The following is a 21,392-nucleotide window of genomic DNA, read 5'->3' as shown; positions in this document are numbered from 1 at the left end:
TTTTTATTTATTAACACACATTAATAGAAATAAAAGAATTATTACAAGGATATAATTATGGAAATTATAAGAGCCAATGATTTACAATTGAAATATTAAAAAAAAAAAAAAAAAAAGAATAAGAGAAAGTGTGTGTGGTTGTCGAAGGAGTAAAATACTTTCTAGTCGACAGCCACTTACTGTGATTGATTATTATAACATATTTTGACCAAGAGCCGATTCGGTAATATACATAAATATTTACACTTAAATATTTCAATAAATAAAGAATAACTATTTACAATAGTACTTTCAATGAATTAAGAATAATAAATAATTATTGTTGTTTATAGCATACATATGTATACATATGTTCTATACATATATATACTACTATATATACTATATAATTTGCATATTGCTTACGAGCATTAGCCTGCATGCAGCCGGACTTTTCTCATAGTTAGCTTTTTTTCTCTCTCGTGCCGAAACGTCAATTCTCGATCGAAACATTTTGAGATAGATTATGTTTTTCAATTCCCTGACTTTTAAGCAAGCAAACCAAGAAAACACGAAAGTAGAAGATCTCGCAAACATTACCAGTCCAACTGATATGTCATCAGAATCTGCCGGACCACATGCAGAGATCTGGCAACAAGCCGCGTGTGCCTGGGACCGACAACAACCTCGCTATAATAATTTTCATGCCTATGAGACACAACGAAAGAATGAAAAACCTCAAGAGTGAGTAGACTTACCTTTATAGCCTTCCCTGCCAAAGATGTCTGGGGTTATTTTCGTTGGTCGTTTTTATTATTATTATTTTATTGCAACAACCGCAGACCACGAAGCAATGGAGGCTATCTGTTTGATTTTATTGTGACCCTGAAACAACCTCTGGGCTGATCAAAGTCAGGGCATGGCTAACTCACAGATTGAACCCTGAAACAACCTCTGGGCTGATCTAAGTCAGGGCATGGTTAACTCACAGATTGAACCCTGAAACAACCTCTGGGCTGATCTAAGTCAGGGCATGGTTAACTCACAGATTGAACCCTGAAACAACCTCTGGGCTGATCTAAGTCAGGGCATGGTTAACTCACAGATTGAACCCTGAAACAACCTCTGGCCGGGCTGATCTAAGTCAGGGCACGGCTAACTCACAGTCAAAAAAGTCAAAAACAATAAATAAAAATATACAATGTCATTGAGGGAAAAAAATACAATATCATTGATTTTTTGAGGGGGAAAAATCAGGATGCGAACAAATAAGTTTTAAGCGCTGATTTTTAAAAACGAGCATATCGTACTAGCAGTTCCTACCCTAAACGGGCAAAAGTACCCCCCTCCCCCCCCCCCCCCCCCCGGGCGAATGATGATGTGGAAACGAAGCCAAGTCCCAGACTTGTACAAGACCAGAGTATTCAGGGGAGTTACGTGTAGTAACAGCTTTATGTCTCACTATTTCACAGCGGTGAACGTTCGACTACAGAAAAACTCGACTCAGCCGTCACGAATTATCTTCGGTGGACTTGCTACAAAGATCCACTTACAGGACGAGAAGTTCAATTGTGAGTAACGTAAACGTAGAGCTAGATCTGATTTGCATGTGAAGTCTAAGCTTAGAAAAGGACTAACGAGCGACCGAGAAAACAAACAAACAAACAAACAAATTAAGCAAACCACAAAATTTACGACTCTTCATTTACCATATAGAGGCTTTGCAACACCACGTGGTGGCAGCCACGAAAAGAGGCGCCAGGAACAATTCTGGTCTAATCAGTCTTAAGGCCGGTTCAGACTGTACGATTTTTGCCTACAACTATCGTATACAACACGCTCGCGTCTGTCGTAGGCGAGTTGTAGGCTTGATTTACACGCCACGACTCGAGTTGTAGGATGGCGCAAGCGTGTTGTATATGATAGTTGTAGGCGAAAATCGTACCGTCTAAACCGGCCTTTACATGCGAAAGAGTTCCGTTTCTGTTTCCCAGGGGGAAGACTTTATTGTTATGCCTCCTGTCATGGCTGCCATCACGTGATACGGGTGCATGCATGCATGCATTGCTCATACATTACTCAAGCACGTAAAGAAATTTCATCTTATCATCCATCTATGATCATATCTGCATTTATCATTAGTGTTTTCAAGTGCATCACGAGTATGTTTCTATTCAATCATCAGCACCAAACCAATGGTCGGCTATGGTGGATTTGTACCTAGCTATCCAGTCCTACCCAGGCCCCAGGAACGCTGCTCAAATCCCGGCCTATTAAGTATATCAAGAACGACATACAAGTAAGCTTATTTGATACATGTGAAAACTATAGTTTAGGGGTATTCCCTTCTCAATTCTTAATTCCTAGCCGGGACTTGGCGTCGCATGAGAGTAGAGTTTGTCTTGAAGGTCGTTCTCCGTATTCTCCGCTTTAAATTGATTCCCTTCCTGCAAATCCTAACTGAACATTAATATAAATTCCAATTCGATCTGTGAGTTAGCCATGCCCTGACTTAGATCAGCCCAGAGGTCGTTTCAGGGTTCTATCTGCGAGTTAGCCATGCCCTGACTTAGATCAGCCCAGAGGTTGTTTCAGGGTTTAATCTGTGAGTTAGCCATGCCCTGACTTAGATCAGCCCAGAGGTTGTTTCAGGGTTCTATCTGTGAGTTAGCCATGCCCTGACTTAGATCAACCCAGAGGTTGTTTCAGGGTTCTATCTGTGAGTTAGTCGTGCCCTGACTTACATCAGCCCAGAGGTTGTATGTTTCAGCGTATATGAATGAATCGCAATCAAAGGATAATATTTATCTCCCTGTAATAGGTTATACCCGTCGTATGAATACAGAAAGCAAGAGTTCGCTCACAAGGGTCCATTATCTAGTACAGTGACCACTACACCACCATTCAATCCGTATAACAAAGTAGAGAAACTAAGTCTGGACGGCAAGAAACTACTATGGAAGAGACAAAATCATATCATCAAGCTTGTCAAGATGAAAAACATTTATAAATAGTTTTATATTTATTTCAAAAGCTTATTTCAGTGGGGATTTGACTGCAATGAATCCATTAAACGGTAAATTAATATTATTTGTTTAGAAAAGACCATTTGTCAAGGCACTGTTTGGAGATTTAAAAGTCAAATTTGCATATTTTAATTACGATATAGCGTTTTCACTCACGTGACAAGGCAGCCATCTTGGTGTACCAAACAATAGAGACTTTCTGCACAGTATTTGCATAAAAATAGAGTTCAATTCCTCGAGGATAGAAAGTGTATTGTTTTGGTACACCAAGATGTCTGCTGTGACGTCACGTGAAAACGCTCTATATAGAGGTGTGGGTTCCAGACTCTCTCTCACTCGTATTTTCCATTATCGCATTCTCTCGCGAGAATTGTAATTGTAATTTGATTTGTAACAAACCATTTAACACCATTGCACGTTATTTCACTATAATGTTTTATTCATATTTACAAAAACATAGCTTCAGAAACGCCCAGTGAATCTACAAAGGAGCTGAATCACGCCAGCTCGCAGTTTGACAAAGTGCACTACAAAAGGAATGGTCATTCCATATTTAGGTCTTGTTCTTGCCTTTTTTGTTGCTTTACACACGTTTCAGTTTCTTGTTGTTTAAATAGTACTTTTTAGCACCGAATATGTTCGTTCTTTTTCGCGCAACATTTACTTTAGTACTCAGTCCACGCGCTGCCAACTCACTCACGGCTTTCTTTTTTCTTCTTTTCTTGCTGTTATCATTTTTTATCAACGACAAAAGTTTTATCTTGTCTGTTTCATTAGGTTTAGACAACTGTTGCAGTTGCTGTATTCTTTAAACTTACTTCTTCTACAGTCGGCGCCATTTTGTTGCGCGTCAAATCGGCGATGGACATGTTACACACATCGCTTGCTGAATATTCGTCACCTTGCGTTGCAAGTTTTTGAAGCCAGATCAAAAACTTGCAACGTGTTGCAGAGTGAAAAATTGCGCGAAAAATCGTCCTCGGCGCTATGTTACACGACAACGATTTTTTGTGCAACAGTGTTGCGCAAAAAAAATCGGCGTTGCAAGTTGGTCCGTGTAACACCACCTTTAGCAATACAGCAACAAGGTACAGCGAGTGACGCCTTAGGATTCTTCAACATTGGCAATGCCGAAATAGTCATGACCTTCAGAGTTGAAGCACTTGTAAGAGCAGAGAAGACCTCTGACTGGGATGATACGAGTATTTGTCTTGGTCTTTAATGTCTGAAATTACGGAAAATAAACACAATCACTGGGTAGTTCATACGTGGTAAATACCGCTAAAGGCTATCAGTATATTAATTCACGTGATAAACAACGTAGCTCACGTGATTATTAGATTTCTTCATGTTATTAATCGATTGATATACGTGATCAATAGATGAGTTCGCGGGATACATAGTTCAAGTGATTTTACTAAACGACTACAAACTGCCAAGTTTTACCAAACGTCATTTCCGGTTAACCCAAGTGGGCGGGGATTTTTTGTACATCAGTGGTAACTGCGTTTGTCACTTAAAGGCTGATAAAGACTTATAAGAATCCATCGGCTGGTCGAAAACTCTTACAATATCATTTCGAAAAACTATGGGCTTTGAATTTTTAAGGAGCACGTGTAAGTGCCACGCCTACCTTTTTGACGTTTACGAAGTGTACACACACACTCTAACCAGGTATTCAAGAATGACTCTCCACGCACATTACGCTCACTGGCATACTGTAACATCTCTTGGATCTATTGACACACCTACCTTTTTGGCGTCCACAAAGTGTACACACTCTAACCAGGTATTTAAGAATGATTCTCCACACACATTACACTCACTGGTATACTGTAACATCTCTTGGATCTATTGACACACCTACCTTTTTGGCGTCCACAAAGTGTACACACTCTAACCAGGTATTCAAGAATGATTCTCCACACACATTACACTCACTGGCATACTGTAACATCTCTTGGATCTATTGACACACCTACCTTTTTGGCGTCCACAAAGTGTACACACTCTAACCAGGTATTCAAGAATGATTCTCCACACACATTACACTCACTGGCATACTGTAACATCTCTTGGATCTATTGACACACCTACCTTTTTGGCGTCCACAAAGTGTACACACTCTAACCAGGTATTCAAGAATGATTCTCCACACACAGCACACTCACTGGCATACTGTAACATCTCTTGGATCTTTGGGTAGTGACGTATTGACCGTCTGACGTAGGAACGACTAGAAAGAGACACATTTTTATTTTAATTGGACTCCCGGGTACACGGATTGACACACTGCAAGAAAGCATAGATACTTATTTATGCTCTCTTGCGCACTGTTAATAACCTTTTTAACTTGAGCGTAATGCTTTCCTATTTCAGACCACGTGTCATTCCCATGAGTATCGGCTTTGTTTAACGGTTGCGCATGAGAAGACACATGAATAAAGATACAACTCAGACGTAGAATCTTATTCTCGAGAGAATGACACGTGGTCTGAAATGGAAAAAGCATTACGCCCAAGGTAAAAAGGTCTATTATGACTGGCTTTATTGTGAAATACCATAGCCAACAGTTTATGGTTTAGGAAGAAAGGAAGCCTTATTTTCAGTTTCAGTTTCAGGAGTTTTGACGCAAGATAGATCATATTAGAATTTGGAAGTTGATATTTGCGTGCAGAGGAAGGAAAACCAGAAAACGCAAAGGGAAACCCTTGAAGCACAGGGGGAGCCTAGGGGGGGGGAAAACAAGCAACTCCTACTCATATATGATGACGGGTCTAAGGATAGACTTCACGAAAGCCTGGTTTATTAAGCGCAACTATAGTTGCAGGATACGATGCGATGGGCCTTGGCAAGCGGCGATGCTTTGGACAGGGTAGATCGCACCATGTGTGATTTTTCGACGTGTGCAATGGAGAATGGTGTGCCTTCAAAGTAAGCTCTTAAAGAAACCTAAATTACACCAAATTAATTCCCTAATTCAAGTACATACCCATCCTTGAGACCCTTGAGAACATATCGAGCTGTTATCTCCTACGAGAAAAACACAATGATAAAGTATTGCGCTTATCAGTTCAGTTGATTGAGCTCTGACTTCCTGAGTGGTCAATCATTAGCCTGACCAACACTAAGGATCTTATGACTAGCAATATAGTCCTTGAGCCTGAATGGGCTATTGACTCATAGGCCATGAGGGCAATAGTTAATTGTTTTAATCAAATCCAACTAGTCGGTCAAATATATAGATGCAAACAAGTTTTGATGTTTTGAATTTTGTGTTTTGGTTTTCAAAGCCAGTACTTTTCGCTTAATATATAATAATAATAATAATAATAATGATAATAATAATAATATTCTATTAGGATATAACTTATAAACTAGTAGTAGCTCATCCAATCAAAATGCAGCATTGATGATAGACAACCAAGGATTTATCTGGTGGATGGGGCTTTTTCAGGCTTTGTAAAACCTGTATTTTTTCAGATGAAGGCACTAGTTCCTGCTGGCCTGGTTGCGGATACTAAAATTAAATATTTTATGCTGTGGAAGTGTGCTAGGGCCCCCCAGACTAATGTGTGGCCCAACTCCCTATTTATGAAATTGCTTTTATCGATATCCTGTACCTTTAAAGTCAGTACTTCATCTTCTTGTTGCGAGTGGACTGGGATGTGTTTAAGAAGATTATTTTCTTCACAGTATAATTCTTTCAGTGAGAGATGAGAAAGCTAAAATACAAAGTTCAATACATAATGATCATAATAAAAAATATTTCATTTAAAAGAAGAAACTAGAGTAAAGGAGTTGATAAGTTGGCTCAAGCAGGAAGGTGTACCAAGCAAGGATTGTACAATTCTTTCTGGGGAAGATGAGAAAGCTGAAACTTAATCATATTAAGTTCAATAAATAATCAAGAAAATACTAGCATTAAGGAGCAGGTAAGTTGGTTCAAGCAAATAGGTGTGCAAGACAATGATTGGTGTTGTGCTATAGATTTTTTGCCAGTCACAGCCAAGGATTAGCCCCCCCCCCCCCCCATGAGTATTTTTTTAAACTGGCTTAGAGTGGTTGTACACAGCCTTGCTCAATTTGGAGGACAACAAAAGAATTTTAATCTCAAGAGAACTGGAAAGCTGTTATGTCCTCCAAATTAAGCTGCGTTCAGATGTCCTGCAAGGGGTCTATACCTATGTTTTAGGATGGAAATAATTATTAGGTTGTTCTTACCTCAGCAGGAAATATTCTTAGCCTGTTGGCTGAGATGTCAAGTGTCTCAAGTCTGGAGCATTTGGTTAGACCCTAGATAGACACAGGAAGCCCAAGCACAGAAATTACAAACAATAGAAAAATGATAACCATTATTGGGCTGGTTATGACACTTGGATTATGGCATCATTAACTATAACTACCAGAATCCCTTGTACACTTTTTGTCTTACTCTTATGAGGCATTACAAATTTTGTTAAGAAAGAAAATTTGGGAAGAATTTTGGTAGGTGGCACAGGAAAAAAAACCGGATTCCCAATTTGGGAATTGTTCAGAATTTCCTTCTAATACCCAATAGAAAAACTAAATTCCCAACAAACTAACATTGGGAATCAGTGCCACATTCTCAATTTCGTTCTCTCTGGGAATTGGATGGGAATTCGTTTTGGTAATCTGTTTTTTTTTTCCTGTGTGGTAAAATGACACCATCATGTAAACAGCCTATTAATTAAATAAGACAACAAGACTATGAACTATAAGTGAATACTAGTCACCTCTGGAAGTTCTTCAATGTAATTCTTCTGTGCGTATAATTTTGTTAGGTTTTTTAGGAAAGCAATGTCTTCTGGGAGACTAATAAATAAACAAACAAAGGAAGAAAAAAACTGAATCAGTAAAGGAAGGAAAGAAAAAAAGAAGGAAGGAAGGAAGGAGTGATGGAGTGTAGTGAATGAATGACTAAATAATAAAATGAACAACTGACCGACTTACCGACATAAGAATAAAACAACAGGAAGAAAGACAAATTGAATGGTTGAAATTGAACAATAAAGGAATCAAGGTGCAGTCACAAGATGCAATGTTGATTAGCTTGTAAGGTTAAGATAAAAATAGAGGCAAGTGCACACAGAGCAATCTGCTTATGCATGCAACACACATCACATGGTCACAAATTTCAAATACCCTGTTATCTGGTTGTCGGCAATGTGGAGCTCCGTAAGGTTTATTAAATGACACACTTCTGTAGGGACGATAGAGAGCTGATTGTTGTTGATACTGAGAAACTGTAGCGATACAAGTCTAACGAGAAAAGAAAAGAAAATATAAATAAAATATGTATCTTTCAATACAGCCATTTTAACATATCTGGTCAATTTTGTAGTAATATTTCTTTTTTTCCAAAAACTAATAAATTTACCTGTTTATTTCAGGTGGTAAAGTTGTAAGATAATTTCCATTGAGATTCAAAAATGTTAATTTTTGTAAACCAGCTGAAATGAAAAAATGCATATATTAATCTTTACTAGGGGCAAACTTATGGAGGCTGATTGGGCTGTGGTCCCTCTTTTATTCCAGGATTCATTTTAGTTTTATACTTTTTTTGCCTAAAATATCCTGAGAATGCAGGAAATAGCATTTCTGAAAGCCACATTCAAAAAGTTTTTATCAAATACAGATGTGGAATTGTGCACTTTGCTGTCACAACAAAATTAAATAGAGGGTTTTGGTGGAAGTAAATCAAAGTGTTTTCATGACATTGTCAGAAAACACAAAGTTTTCAAGGGCACTTTGCCTTGGGAATGCCATGGAAACGTATGTGCTCTTGTGGATCACTTAATGTATCGTTTATACCAGTACCTCACTAATAAGTATGCAGTTCCAGCTATTACTTACTACTTACTCAATACACTGGGCTTTAAATCTTTCAACAAGTTTTTAAAGAGATGAAGTTTTTGTAAACTTTCAAGGTACGATAATACTTCGGGAAGCTCTTCTAATCTGTTATTTCCGAAATTCAACGCTTCAAGCTACAGAAAAAGGCCAAAAAAGATTAAAGACATATATATAAGCGTCCATAGCAACACAATAAATCAAATAAAAAAATACAATTTACTTGATGGAACTAAAATTACAGCCAAAATGATTTGAGAAAACAATTTTTTATGATATTTTAAAACATTTCTTGACATTTGAGTAAATAATGCTAATAAATAGCCTTACAAAGGACGTTTAAAACGATACATTTTGGACGTACTAGACATTTTTAGAGGGTAAAACCTCTCGTATCTTACCTGGTTTAATGCAGCAAATTCCTTAGGTAAATTTTGTATCTTATTATTTTTCAAGTCAACAGTTCTTAAAGACGTAATAGTGCCAATAATTGGTGGAACTCTTTCTAAATTCTTGTTACAGAGGCTCAATGACTTTGGTTTTCCTTTGCAAGCGTTTAGTAAAATTCTGTCCGCCATGTTTGTTTTGGTGACGGTGAATTACCCTGGGGGTCTGGGACGAGCTATAATCAAGATAATAAAAATAAATGATTTAAATTAATAAAAATAGACTAATAAGTTTAATAATTGTCGTAAAGGTTTTGTCTTATTTGTTGAGGAGGCTTTTAGTAATTTCTTTAACTTAAAACAATTATTGAAATAATCGGATTTTGTGCCAGCGATTTCATGGTCAGCAGTGTGTTGATCGAGCATGCGTAATAGTGACTCAAAGAACAATTTTGATAAAAGTCTGTCTGCAAATTTGCTGCAAAAAACCTTGTTTTTCTAGTCTTTCTCGACGACAAAATCGTTTCTTTCGACATGACGTCTGAAGGAAGGATGAAGTCGTTTATAAGTGAAAGCGAAGTGGATGAATTTCGCAAAAAAAGACAAGAAGAATGGGAAAAAGTAAGAAAACCTGACGACCCTCTTGGTAAGTGAGCACATGTAGTAGCATGGATATATATAAACAACATATTTTGTCTTTGTTTAATACTTGTTTGCAGCTTAATTTACATTTACAATTATATATACTTGTTTTCTTAAACAAGGCTATAAATGTTTAAGGTTTTTTGGTCCATAGCATAAAATTGCTGTAAATTTTTGATTGGTCTTCCTGTGGTTTGGTTTGACGGACAGACAGCCATTCTTGTCATGATTCAATAGACACTCCTCCCCTTGATAACCCTTTGCATAACCCTCAGCACAGGAGAGTCAACCAACAAGTAACTCTACTCACATTTATACGAAGAGATAACTAGCTAAAAACTAGTGTGAGCTGCATTGGTGCTTCCCTTTAATTTAAGAAGATAGAGTGGTTCATAAACCCATGAAATACATACTATCCTAATATGAATTAGTAGACCCTAATTCCATTGTGTTCTTTTGTTGTCATTTCACTATAACACACTAACTAATGGTATCTGTTTCACGGGTTTATGAAAATCACTCTAAAAAATAAACGTCCTTTTTTCACGAGGGAAGCACTTAATAGCCAGTGGCTAACAAACCTGTGGCCCTCATTCCATGATCGAATTGGAATTTGGAGTTGATTTTTGCAGGGGGAGGAAAACCGGAGAACCTGGAAAACCCTCAAAGCACAGGAGTGAACCAACAAACAACTATACTCATATACAACACTGAACCCGGCGGGACTCGAACTCAGGTCGCACCCATACTTCCCTTAAATCGGATAGGATATAGCACTAGCTTCACAGGATTGCTTTTGTTGTACTATAGAGAGACCGGAAGATGTTGTTGATACTCGCTCATTATATGAAAAGCTTCAAGAACAAAAAGACAAGAAACAAGAAGAATGGGAAGAAACACATAAATTAAGTATGTATGATTTTATTTACATATTAATTCCCATATCATACTCAAAGGCCAATCATTTGAAAAACCTGGGTTTTGGACTTCCTGACTTTCTTACAGGATGAAAATCAAGTACACAGTAGAATCTTTAACTGTAGCGAAGGAGTTATACATCAGTAAATAAAACCTACTCTACCTGAAACGACAAAATAAAACAAGGCAGATTTACTGTTTGTCTTCACAACACAGCTATCTTTCTTGCCATGTCTCTACTCATGATACAATCACATTATTTTCAAAACACTCCAACTATAAAATACAACTTAAAAGTGTTTGTTCAAGTAGGGGCAGATCAAGGGGTGAATAGTCACCCCCCTTTTGCTCAAATGTCTCAGCATATCATAAGTAACAGTAATACCCCCCCTTTTCCTCGCATTCCTGGTAAAAACTTTGTAATACTCACCCCCCCCCCCCCCCTCTAAAATTCCTGGATCTGCCCCTGTCAAGTTCGCTTGGGCACAAAATAATACATGAGTTTTTGATATCTCTTTTAAAGAAAATATGATTCGAGGACTTGAAAGTGAAGAAACAGAATTCCTTGATTTGGTTGCCAAGCAACAACATCAGTTGAATAAACAGAGATTTGATGAAGAAAATAAAGAAATCAAAGATTTCAGAGTAAGTGGTGCATTACAAATATTGTAGACTGACGTTTTGGACGTTAGTCCTTTGTCGGAGTCATTGACTTCGACGAAGGACTAACGTCCTTAACGTCAGTCTACTATCTTTCATACCTACGGTGTTAAAATTATCTACTACGACACATTTGATTCAACTAAAAAACACAGATGCAGTCCAAACTAGTCGTCATCTATTACAATTATTGGTGTTAGGGTAATTTAGATTATTAATTATTGTTTCCTTTACTATGTGCTGATTGAGATGAAACTATTGTCTTGATCAGCACCTATAGCTGTTTTTGCATGACTGTGAAATGCCCACACACATTAGTATGCCCTACTAATGGTCTATCATGAATCCTGCACTCTGATTGGCTTAGCTGCTTGTCCCAGGGGATGTACTCGGGGGTAAAATGATGGGGGGGGGGGGGGGGGGAGGGAGTCCGATGGAGCTTCATTTGCAACCCCCAAAAAAAAACTCAAACCTGAAATTTTACACCCAAAAAAATACATGCATCCAAATTTCGGACCCAAAAAAATACAAGACTGAAATACCTCTAAACTGATTTATTGAAATCAACAGGCCCTTCTAATGCATGATTTTGCATAAAAGGAAAAACAGCTTAATTGTTATCAGTACATGTATGTTCCTTTATGGAACTCACGCCTTGCTGAAAAACATTTTAAACGAATAATTTTCTGATACATGGATCAAAACAAAAACTGAACTTGGAGATGTTACGACCCCAAAAAATTCTGGGAACCAAAATTGTCAACCCAAATAAATACGTCGGACCTCCCCATCATGTTACCCCCCGAGTACAGTACATCCCCTGGGCTGCTTGTGGTCTATACGTGGTAGACCACTAGTAACGAAAAGTGCCAGTTAATTTGAAAACCAAAACTACTTGAAAAAGTAATTATTTCAATCTAATTTTTAAAATGTTTGTATCCGATTTTGGAGCAGTCAGTAGGTTTATACTAAAGCAATTAGACCTAATCCTCATGGCCTACAGGTCAACAGCCCATTTGGTCTTTGGCCTCATGGGCTATTGACTCATAGACCATGATGGTGAGAGGTCTAATCGTTATTAATCTATTGCGGCTTTTGTCTCAAATAGCAATAAACAAATCTACAATGAAAATTACAAATCTTTTGTCAAAGTCATTCAAGTTGGCACCAATGACATGTTACACACCCCAAGAATTCTGTCTTTTTATTGAACGATATTGTGACACACATGTATTTGATGTATTTTTCTCAGTCAGCAGTATCAGAGCTACAAAGCTCATCTACCATAACTGAAAAAACAAGAACTGGTAAAAAAGCATCTCTACCGCCAGCAAAGAAGTCTCAAATGGACCTTATTGGAGGAGCTATTAGAAGACGCAAAAGGTAAAGTGCAATGTTGCCATTCATTAGGTGTAATACTTTTCTATGTGCACCAGTGATTGTTGTTGAAATGGACTGGTAGATGTATGACCAGAGAAGAGGTCGATATGGTTCGATTGTATTTGATGACAGTAATTTGTTTCTATCTAAATTAATTACCCAGAAGCTAATGATTACGAAGACCCACTAGGGCCTCCCAGGGTGTGTGTGTGAGGGGGGGGGGAGGAAGGGAATACCTAAAAAAGTTATAATTTGCATAAAAATTGCATCAAAACACTACATGATTTCATACAAAGATTGGGGTCAGGTAGCCTTTATAGTTTACAGGTATTATTTAAAGTGCCTATCACCCTTTTTTTTTTACTCTTTTATATCCAAATATAAGCTATTCTAAGAAACCTGTCGAAAGAATTTTTTGATTCTGACCCTTCTTTCTATTTTTTTCGAGTGGTCAAAAGTGCGAAAATAGGCATTTCTTTGACTCTGGCCGCGTAAAATGATAACCTAGAGGACTGGGCTGTGACGTAAGAGGAGTAAGTTGGGTTTAGATGTTTCCTCATTCTCTCTAGATTTCACTGGTATTTATGACCAATTTGCCGTTTATACGCTTTCAAAAGACCTCATTTTTCTGGTTAGAGGATGTTAATTACTTCAGACTTCAAGAATGATATTATTTTTCAATTATTTTAAGAAAAAGAAAAGCAGCGAGAAGTTAAACGCAACCTAGGGAAAACCTCATATTAGGCTGTCACGCTCAGAATCAAGTGTAATAAATTAGCTTCAAAAACTTATAGATTTCACATACAGTAACTCTGAGCACTACATGTACCTACACCCTTTAAGTCATAAATTTTTTAGCATTATTCTTATTAATATCTGATGTATTTATGGATGAATATGTGAGTCCGTGCCGCGCAAAATTCTTCCAGGTCGTTTCCAAATCAGAAACATCAAATGTAAATAACAGAAACAATGAAATAACTCCAGGTAGTTCACAAAATCTTTTTCAATGTAGATGGCTTAACAGTTTTCAAAATATCTAAACATGAATTGCATTATATATTTATACTGTAGTAGTTCAGTCGAGGAACTACATGTAAGGGTGCGTGACACTTCGCATCATCAGTCTACTGTTACTCTGCAGGTCAACATGGTTTCACTTCATAGTCAAATATAATATTTTCTATTCTATCAGTTTTCTATCCTGTCTCACAGTATCTAGCCATACCTATCTTTAAAGATAAAACGATCGTCTATTGAGGGAAATTCGATAAAGGTAAGAAATCTGAAGAGCATTCTACGGTAGCAAATAATTAAAATATTGTGAATAGTAGTATTATTGTGTCAATCGTACGGGAATTTTGTCTCAACCATTCATTACAGCCCTTTTAGCAATGCACCAAATACTTCTTAAGAGTTTAATAACCACTGAAATGTTACCACAATCACCAAAACTGTTTTATTCTTTAATAAACCGGGAATAAATTCCCGATCCGGTGCGAAGACGACTCAGTTCGAGCAATGGCAAGTAAAATGTTACCTGTTATCAACTTCGGTTCCCTATAACGACTCTAGGAATTTCCAGGTAGGAATTTCTATCTATGCTGCTGTACTTTTGGTGTATTTACTAAGGTTTTGACAAGTTTTATTCCCAGCCAATGAGATAATATTTGTGATCGGGTCGGAATCACTTCACTTCAGTCACCTCGCTTGCTTTGCTAGGTTGTGTTCGCTTCACTAATATACCAGTAAATTAGGCTACGAATCTTGATGAGAACTGGAAATGGAATCTTTAGATAATTAACTTCCTCATAGAAGCCCAAGAAAGTAGTTAAAAGTCCAAGGACTTCTAAAAAAACCCAAGAAACGCAAGGACGTCTTCAGTATCCCCCCTAGTATCCCATACATTTCTTTGTAAATCAAGAAGAGCGTGTTGCTCCTTCTACGTCACTAGCCCAGTCTCCCCTTTCGCTCGGTCATATTTTGAAATCTTCCTATTTTCGCACTTTTGACCGCTCGAAAAAAATAGAAAGAAGCGTCAGAATCAAAAAATTCTTTCGACAGGTTTCTTAGAATAGCTTATATTTCGATATGAAAAAGTAAAAAAAAAAGGGTGATAGGCACTTTAACAATTATTCACCATTCGTTGAGGTTATTATTCCCGATATTCACTGAGCCTGAGGCAAATAATTTTTAGTATAAATCCTTTTTTTGATTCTTTCAAAAAAAGAAAAAAAGAAGATAAAAGACACATTTAAAATTAGGGAACAGCAACAAAGCTGGCCGCCATTTTGGATTATCGCTGGAGGTGTTTATTGTGCGATAATCTGAGTTTCTCGACCAATCAGCACGCGAGATTTTCAATAATCACCTGTGTATTTATACTAAAACTAAATAATAATGCTAACTAGGCATGTACCTGGACATGTGCCTTACACTTTACATTGTTTTAAACCACTGTAGCTGTAACTCATAATTATATAGCACAAGTATAACCATAACCACATCACATAACCATAATCAGTGATTAATATCCTCATTTTTGTTCCTTCAAAGCTCAAGTAGTACGTCAGATACCACACCAGAAAAGAAACCCAAATTAGAAAAAGAGGAAAATAAATCAGATGACCAACCAAAACAAAGTTCCCCCTCTTCCTCGTCCCCTGAAGAAAAAAATCCTGGTAGTCAAACATTGTGTCCAGATGAGGAAAAACAAACCAATAACAAACTCAAGAAGGTCTTGGTACCAAGATGTCGTGTTAACAGAATGGGAGATTACAAAAGACAAGCAATTACAATCCCTGGTTTGGGATTATACTCAGACTCTAGCGATTCAGAGTCTTCATCTAGTGATTCTGAGATTGCTACTGGAACATCTTGTGTTAGATACACTGGTAGCAGTCATTATTATTAGAGATATTTTCATACTTCTGTCAACTCAGCGACTCCTAAGAACCTGTGTTGTTAGCTCCTGGTAGTAAAATAATAATTAGCCAAAAAACATGATCAGCAATTGAGTATTCACATACTTTTATGTTAAACTGACATCCTGCTGATCTGAAATAGTGACAAAGCCTGTGAAAATTGACCAGCAAAAAATGAATACCTGTCCACCATTGCAATAAAAATATTTATTTTTTTCCGGTCCGGTATCCTAAAAAATCGTGCGTTCTGATTGGCTGTTTGAGCGGGCGGTATTTTGTCAGTATCTGCTCGCACTCATGGTCCGGTATCCTTTGTCGCTAAACAACAAAACAAAACGATTACGAAAACGAGTAAAAAAAATACGGGAAAAATATAAATAAGTTATTTACCGTCCTATAGTCGGTCCGGATAGGGAAAAACTGTGCCCTCGGTCTTGAAAACGGGCCTCGGTCCGTATATTCAAGACCTCGGACACAGTTTTTCCCTATCTGGACCTCCTGGCCGGTAAATAACATATATACATTAGAGTGAAGTCATTAAACCCGTGAAATAGGTATTAGACTAATACACTTTAGTAGTTCTTAATTCCATTGTTTTCTTTTGTGTCTTTTTGACTATTACATGTTGACTATGTAAATTTTATTTCACGAATTTAATGCCTTCACTCTAACTAATCACACCTTTTGCTGTTCATTAACCGCAAAGGAATATTCATTCAAGCGAAAAAGCATTATCATTAGCGCGAAGAGGCACACAATAACGCGAACGGAGTTTCAATAGTGCGATGGAACTTTCATTAAGCAATTTAGCATAACATTGGACAATCATGAATATGTTTGTGCAGGTTCATTAGCGTTTTCGAAGTTTCATTAGCGCCTTTGTGCAATCAATAGACAAAACCACACATTTAATAACGGTTTTTGGACATTCATTAGCGCAATACATTATTACTTTACTTTTTACACGGGAATTGTAGGATTTTAGCTTTCTTTACATTTTTTACGACCCATGAATATAACCGTTCTTTACAAAGAAAACATGGCGTTAGGTATTGAAGAAAGAAGTGTATTTATCCTTGAATAGCTTCTCTATTCATACATCTGGGAAGATAGGTTTGCATGTGGTTGTACCACTGCATGCATTTTTGTTGCGTGATAACATTCATGTTTCTTGTAGTTGCTCTAAGAAGCAATCTTTTTCTTAGCTCTCCGAGTGGAATGCCTTGCCTTCTTGCTTCTCCTCTGTCTCCCATTAAACGTTGCTGGTCGGGACGTGACAAGTGAGCCTTTATAGCTTCCTTTAAGCAGGTAATGGCCTGCTCCACTATATTGAGAAATGGACTGTAAGCTGGCAGGGGCTTCAGCTCGCTATTGGCACCAGGATTATTGGCATTACGATGGGCAGGTGCATTGTCGTAAATGAAGAAAACTTGGTCGTTAGGGGGAAGACGTTGGTGGGTTTGAGCTAAGAAATCATGGAATCTCTGGGCGGTCATCCCTCCTATTTGGGCGGAATGGTGCACCAAACCAGATCTTGGTGATATGGCAAGCACAATGGTGACATTTGGCCCTCGTTGTCCGCATACCTGTCTGTAGGCCCTCTCGCCTACTGTTGCTCGGCCATAGCTCCTGGCAGTCCAAATATTGTAGCCGCATTCATCTATAAATACGCAATGTCCATCCACGCCTGTGTTGAGAAACCAATTGGCGTATTCAAAACGACTTCGAATCACATCTGGGCGATTTCTATCAACTGGCAAAGGTCTGGCTAATTTAAGACTTAAAAGCATACCGTCAAGTGCCCTTCCTACCGTACGGTCATGAATTTGAGTTTTTCTTGGAAGTCTTCTTCTAAGTTCTCTGTTGATTTCATTCAGGGTCAGCATGCAATTATCGTCTATTATGTCGTTCAGGGATTGTTTCATCTCGTCGTCTACTTTTACGTTGTTGCGTCCACCTCGTGGTAGCTCTTCTACTCTGCCCTCACGAATGTACCGTGTTATGATACCCCTGGCCGTAGAACGGTTTACTCCCAATGTAGCAGCAACCATTAGATAATCTTCAGTGGGGTCTTCATAGGCCCACACAAGACGCTCTCTGACTTCATTCGAAATTCGGTTTCTTCGAGCAGCCATTGCAAACAAGAGCATGGGGAATGCAACTAGTGAGTTGATATTTATACCTAACGCCATGTTTTCTTTGTAAAAAGTAAAGTAATAATGTATTGCGCTAATGAATGTCCAAAAACCGTTATTGAATTTGTGGTTTTGTCTATTGATTGCACAAAGGCGCTAATGAAACTTCGAAAACGCTAATGAACCTGCACAAACATATTCATGATTGTCCAATGTTATGCTAAATTCCTTAATGAATGTTCCACCGCGCTCTTGAAACTCCGTCTTTTATTGTGTTCCTCTTCGCGCTAATGATAATGCTTTTTCGCTTGAATGAATATTCCTTTGCGTTCAATGAACAGCAAAAGGCGTATTAGTTTTTGTGGTATGGTCATCAACCTCTTATTAGCATTTTTTTCATTTGGTGCCCTGGAAATCTATAGACTCAAGAGGAAAAGTGACTCCTCAGTTTTGCAAAATTTCTCGATTCTGATTGGCTAACATTTTCTCTCAGATCAGCTGGATATTCTGATGCTAAGATGCTATTTTTACCAAATGGGCATGCAATATATCTTATTTGGCAGTAAACAGCCTGTGAATAAAGTATGCAAGTACATTGAATGTGGTCTACTTTGGCACATTAAACTGCAAAGGAGTGAAAGCAAAAGGAATTTAGCTTTTCCTGTCTGGCATCTTGTCTGTCACTGTCAAAATATGAAGTTAATTGTCAATGAAGCATATTATTTTTTACTATACATGGTCACTAAGCACATTAGCACATCTGCTTGGTGTCCATGAGTGTATAAATTTGGGCATGAGTGTTAAATGAGAAACAAAAATTTATGGATGTACATCTAATTTTTATTTTCCTTCATCCTTGGTAACTTAACCCAGGGGTAAAAAATTCTGTCATTTTTTCGCTATTAGAAAAAATACTTCCCAGTCGTCAGGTTTATTTCTTGTTTGAGTAAGTGAACACAGTTTTGTACTTGCCATCCTTCAGTAAAGGGCAAATATTGCCCTCCATTCTCAATAATATATCTACACTTAGTTGAAAACTGTCATTGCCATTCAGCTGTTGAAGAGTTCACGAGACCATGGGTTATAGATAGCAACCATATTTGTTCCAATGGCATGACCACAGTTCTCATCAAATGTCATATTATTTCTGGATAGTACTGGCCAAAATTCAATAAAGTTTCTTAAATCCCATTTTGTCGCAGGAAAAGTTGCCACATGCAATATCCCATGAAATTCTGTTGCTTGTAACAGTAACACTGTGTTAATTCCTTAAGATAATGTAGTTCATGACCACAAGACAACTAGCTTTACTGGTAATTCAAAACGTCTATATTTTTGCTTCCATCGATCAAATTTTCAACAGTCTTAGTTAGTACTTTATTTAATTAATGGATTCCAAAAACCAAGACATCCAAGGCTATAATGTTTATGTGTGATATGGGTACAATTTTTCTCTAAAAATTTTTAATTGAAGCAAAAAGAAACAATAACATTGTGAAATATGTTTTATTACTGATAACTTGTTTTACACCAGACACACACAAAAAAAAAAACACTTATCGATGTCAAAATAAAGGGATTGTAAACAGTTTCAACAAGTTAGATATAAACACTCAGGCTTTGATTATGATCTGTACAAATAGATTGAAAGACTAATAATTTTTACATTCATTTGTTTTAATGTTTTCTCTAATCTGTTTTGTAGTTTGCATAATCCATCATTTCCTTATACCATTGTTCTTCTTGTGGCAGCATCTGTAAAACCTTTTGAAAAACAAATTACTAACAAATTAAATTGTTAACAAATCACAGTTTATAGAAAAGAAAAACTGAAAAAAATTGCAGCAAGGGTCAAAGAACCCGTGTAAAAGTGCCAAACTATCCATCACCAGGACTTAAAAATAGGTCTTTCTTGGTGTTGCAAGATGTATTGTATTCTGGTTTGCCATTCTTTGTATTGCAGGGTATTGTTTAGCTATAAACTCATATTTGTTCGTGGCTATTGTCCTCATGACTCGTGTGCACTGCAACACCAAACCTTCATTAACAGTTACAATTGGAATGTGCAATGGAAAAAGCAGCCAGCTCAGGCATAAAAAGTAGGCACCAGAGTTTGCCAGTCAAAATGTAACTGGTCAATAATGCATGTTATATATGGAGTTATCTGGGCTGCCAAAACATGAAAGATGCTTTAGGAATACACTGTACTAGGTAATTTGCTTACATGAGGGGCTGGTGGAGTGTTTCTTTCCCATTTGGAACCATCAGGGGCAGTAGGGTCTAAAAAACAATAATATAACACAACAGTTATATTGATGGTTTTCACAGCGGCCATGTTGGAGGAACTTCACAAAAGAATATTGTCAATGAAACCTTTTGGTATATCCTCCAACATGGCCGCCGTGTCTTTTGTTATTCAATTCTCTTAGGAATGGATGAAAACCATCAATGCTATCCTAACCCCTACACGACTGAAGTACTCCATATAGTACTTAGCGTCGTCTTTACTTTGGGTGTCATGTTTTCCCATTTCAGACCATGTCGTTCTCTTGAGAATTTAAAGATTCTTTGTTTAAGTCGTATCCATATTCATGTATCTTCTCGTGTACGACCATTATAAGCAAAGAAATGATACTCAAGGGAATGACACATGGTCTGAAATGGGAAAACACTACGCTCAAAGTAAAGAGGTCTATTGGTCAACCTTGGAAGTCAAAGATAAGCCTAGCCATTTGAAAATATCATAGCAAAAGCAGCGCCTTCTACTCGATTATGTTAGATGCACCGCAGAGAGTATGGCGGTTTTTCTAATCTGTCATCAAAATATAATTCTAAATTTTTGACTTTGGGAAATAGTTTATTTGATTTTTCCACCTGGTTAGCTACATGTAAGTTGAAAAAATCGCACATTTAAAAAAAATTTAGAATGAAAAGGTTTAAGATTAATGTGCTTAAAGTTTAGCAGAAAGTTAAATAATCATTGATAGTTCATTAGGAATTAGTAGAAAGCTTACTTATATAAGGATAAGGGTGCTTTCTCCTTTCAAATTCTGCCTCGGCTTCGTCCACAACAGCATTTATTACTCGACGATCTGTCTCGTCTTTGTACGCATCAAAGCGAGCCCTCAGCTCCAAAGCTTCCTTTCTCCAGCCTTCACGACCTATGCACCATGATAGTAGATGCTTTAGACTGTTCCTGTATAGCCGTGTTACTCTCTGTTGATGTGTTATTCCTCTCATAAGATGAGAAGTAGAAACACCCGCCATCTTGGATTCCTCGTCCGGTCCAGCCTGCTTTGCGAGCATAGCCTCTACACAGGAAGCCCGAAAAAAATTGTAATGAACAAAAGACAGTGTCTGTGAAATATCCTTCAAAACCTTTGCACTTTATCGATACCCTAAACAGCATCTGGGCTGATCACTGAAGTCAGGGCATGACTACAAGTAACTGAAATCGAATTGGAATAT

General features: G+C 37.5%; 5 protein-coding genes across 5 annotated transcripts; 2 read left to right on the top strand and 3 right to left on the bottom strand.

Annotated features, from left to right (window-relative positions):
- The first annotated feature begins 501 nt into the window (after positions 1 to 501).
- Positions 502 to 2,993, top strand: LOC116296600 (uncharacterized). The gene is made up of 4 exons (XM_031704640.2): positions 502 to 723; positions 1,452 to 1,550; positions 2,165 to 2,278; positions 2,801 to 2,993. Exons 1-4 carry the CDS (start codon positions 506 to 508, stop codon positions 2,991 to 2,993), a joined length of 624 nt encoding a protein of 207 aa, XP_031560500.2. The 5' UTR covers positions 502 to 505.
- Positions 2,994 to 3,461: 468 nt separating this feature from the next.
- Positions 3,462 to 9,457, bottom strand: LOC116296594 (leucine-rich repeat-containing protein 69-like). Its single transcript, XM_089033524.1, has 10 exons — positions 9,281 to 9,457; positions 8,890 to 9,016; positions 8,407 to 8,479; positions 8,172 to 8,288; positions 7,763 to 7,841; positions 7,230 to 7,301; positions 6,629 to 6,730; positions 5,998 to 6,038; positions 5,103 to 5,241; positions 3,462 to 4,230 (listed from the first exon to the last, which is right to left on the bottom strand). The coding sequence occupies exons 1-10, from the start codon at positions 9,455 to 9,457 to the stop codon at positions 4,111 to 4,113; spliced, it is 1,047 nt and encodes a 348-aa protein (XP_088889650.1). The 3' UTR covers positions 3,462 to 4,110.
- A 254-nt stretch (positions 9,458 to 9,711) lies between these two features.
- LOC116296597 (PSME3-interacting protein) lies at positions 9,712 to 16,005 on the top strand. Its single transcript, XM_089034303.1, has 5 exons — positions 9,712 to 9,911; positions 10,718 to 10,816; positions 11,349 to 11,470; positions 12,738 to 12,868; positions 15,422 to 16,005. The coding sequence occupies exons 1-5, from the start codon at positions 9,800 to 9,802 to the stop codon at positions 15,777 to 15,779; spliced, it is 822 nt and encodes a 273-aa protein (XP_088890429.1). The 5' UTR covers positions 9,712 to 9,799; the 3' UTR covers positions 15,780 to 16,005.
- A 710-nt stretch (positions 16,006 to 16,715) lies between these two features.
- On the bottom strand, positions 16,716 to 17,805 carry LOC116296601 (uncharacterized). Its single transcript, XM_031704642.2, has one exon. It carries the CDS (start codon positions 17,712 to 17,714, stop codon positions 16,860 to 16,862), a length of 855 nt encoding a protein of 284 aa, XP_031560502.2. The 5' UTR covers positions 17,715 to 17,805; the 3' UTR covers positions 16,716 to 16,859.
- Positions 17,806 to 19,411: 1,606 nt separating this feature from the next.
- Positions 19,412 to 21,211, bottom strand: LOC116296596 (NADH dehydrogenase [ubiquinone] 1 beta subcomplex subunit 9). The gene is made up of 3 exons (XM_031704636.2): positions 20,939 to 21,211; positions 20,149 to 20,204; positions 19,412 to 19,688 (listed from the first exon to the last, which is right to left on the bottom strand). The coding sequence occupies exons 1-3, from the start codon at positions 21,189 to 21,191 to the stop codon at positions 19,614 to 19,616; spliced, it is 384 nt and encodes a 127-aa protein (XP_031560496.1). The 5' UTR covers positions 21,192 to 21,211; the 3' UTR covers positions 19,412 to 19,613.
- Positions 21,212 to 21,392: the final 181 nt, after the last annotated feature.

Source organism: Actinia tenebrosa, unplaced genomic scaffold (genome assembly GCF_029948245.1).
Source record: "Actinia tenebrosa isolate PJP-AT-01 unplaced genomic scaffold, QUT_ActTen_1.0 PGA_scaffold2__45_contigs__length_23673736, whole genome shotgun sequence".
Classification (NCBI taxonomy): Eukaryota; Metazoa; Cnidaria; class Anthozoa; order Actiniaria; family Actiniidae; genus Actinia; species Actinia tenebrosa.
Note: the sequence above shows the minus strand (reverse complement) of the source record. Positions and strands in the feature narration are given on the sequence as shown.

Excerpts from the sequence above, each read along its gene's own strand:
- LOC116296597 (XM_089034303.1), top strand. The coding sequence starts at position 9,800 with ATGACGTCTGAAGGAAGGATGAAGTCGTTTATAAGTGAAAGCGAAGTG. Across the intron at positions 9,912-10,717 it reads AAAACCTGACGACCCTCTTG|AGAGACCGGAAGATGTTGTT; the intron begins GTAAGTGAGCAC and ends GTTGTACTATAG. Across the intron at positions 12,869-15,421 it reads GCTATTAGAAGACGCAAAAG|CTCAAGTAGTACGTCAGATA; the intron begins GTAAAGTGCAAT and ends GTTCCTTCAAAG.
- LOC116296600 (XM_031704640.2), top strand. The coding sequence starts at position 506 with ATGTTTTTCAATTCCCTGACTTTTAAGCAAGCAAACCAAGAAAACACG. Across the intron at positions 1,551-2,164 it reads ACAGGACGAGAAGTTCAATT|CACCAAACCAATGGTCGGCT; the intron begins GTGAGTAACGTA and ends TTCAATCATCAG. Across the intron at positions 2,279-2,800 it reads ATATCAAGAACGACATACAA|GTTATACCCGTCGTATGAAT; the intron begins GTAAGCTTATTT and ends TCCCTGTAATAG.
- LOC116296601 (XM_031704642.2), bottom strand. The coding sequence starts at position 17,714 with ATGAAACAATCCCTGAACGACATAATAGACGATAATTGCATGCTGACC.
- LOC116296594 (XM_089033524.1), bottom strand. The coding sequence starts at position 9,457 with ATGGCGGACAGAATTTTACTAAACGCTTGCAAAGGAAAACCAAAGTCA. Across the intron at positions 8,289-8,406 it reads TTACCACCTGAAATAAACAG|ACTTGTATCGCTACAGTTTC; the intron begins GTAAATTTATTA and ends TTTTCTCGTTAG. Across the intron at positions 4,231-5,102 it reads ACTTTGTGGACGCCAAAAAG|ACATTAAAGACCAAGACAAA; the intron begins GTAGGTGTGTCA and ends CCGTAATTTCAG.
- LOC116296596 (XM_031704636.2), bottom strand. The coding sequence starts at position 21,191 with ATGGCGGGTGTTTCTACTTCTCATCTTATGAGAGGAATAACACATCAA. Across the intron at positions 20,205-20,938 it reads GCACCCTTATCCTTATATAA|ACCCTACTGCCCCTGATGGT; the intron begins GTAAGCTTTCTA and ends ATTGTTTTTTAG. Across the intron at positions 19,689-20,148 it reads ACACTCCACCAGCCCCTCAT|GTTTTACAGATGCTGCCACA; the intron begins GTAAGCAAATTA and ends GTTTTTCAAAAG.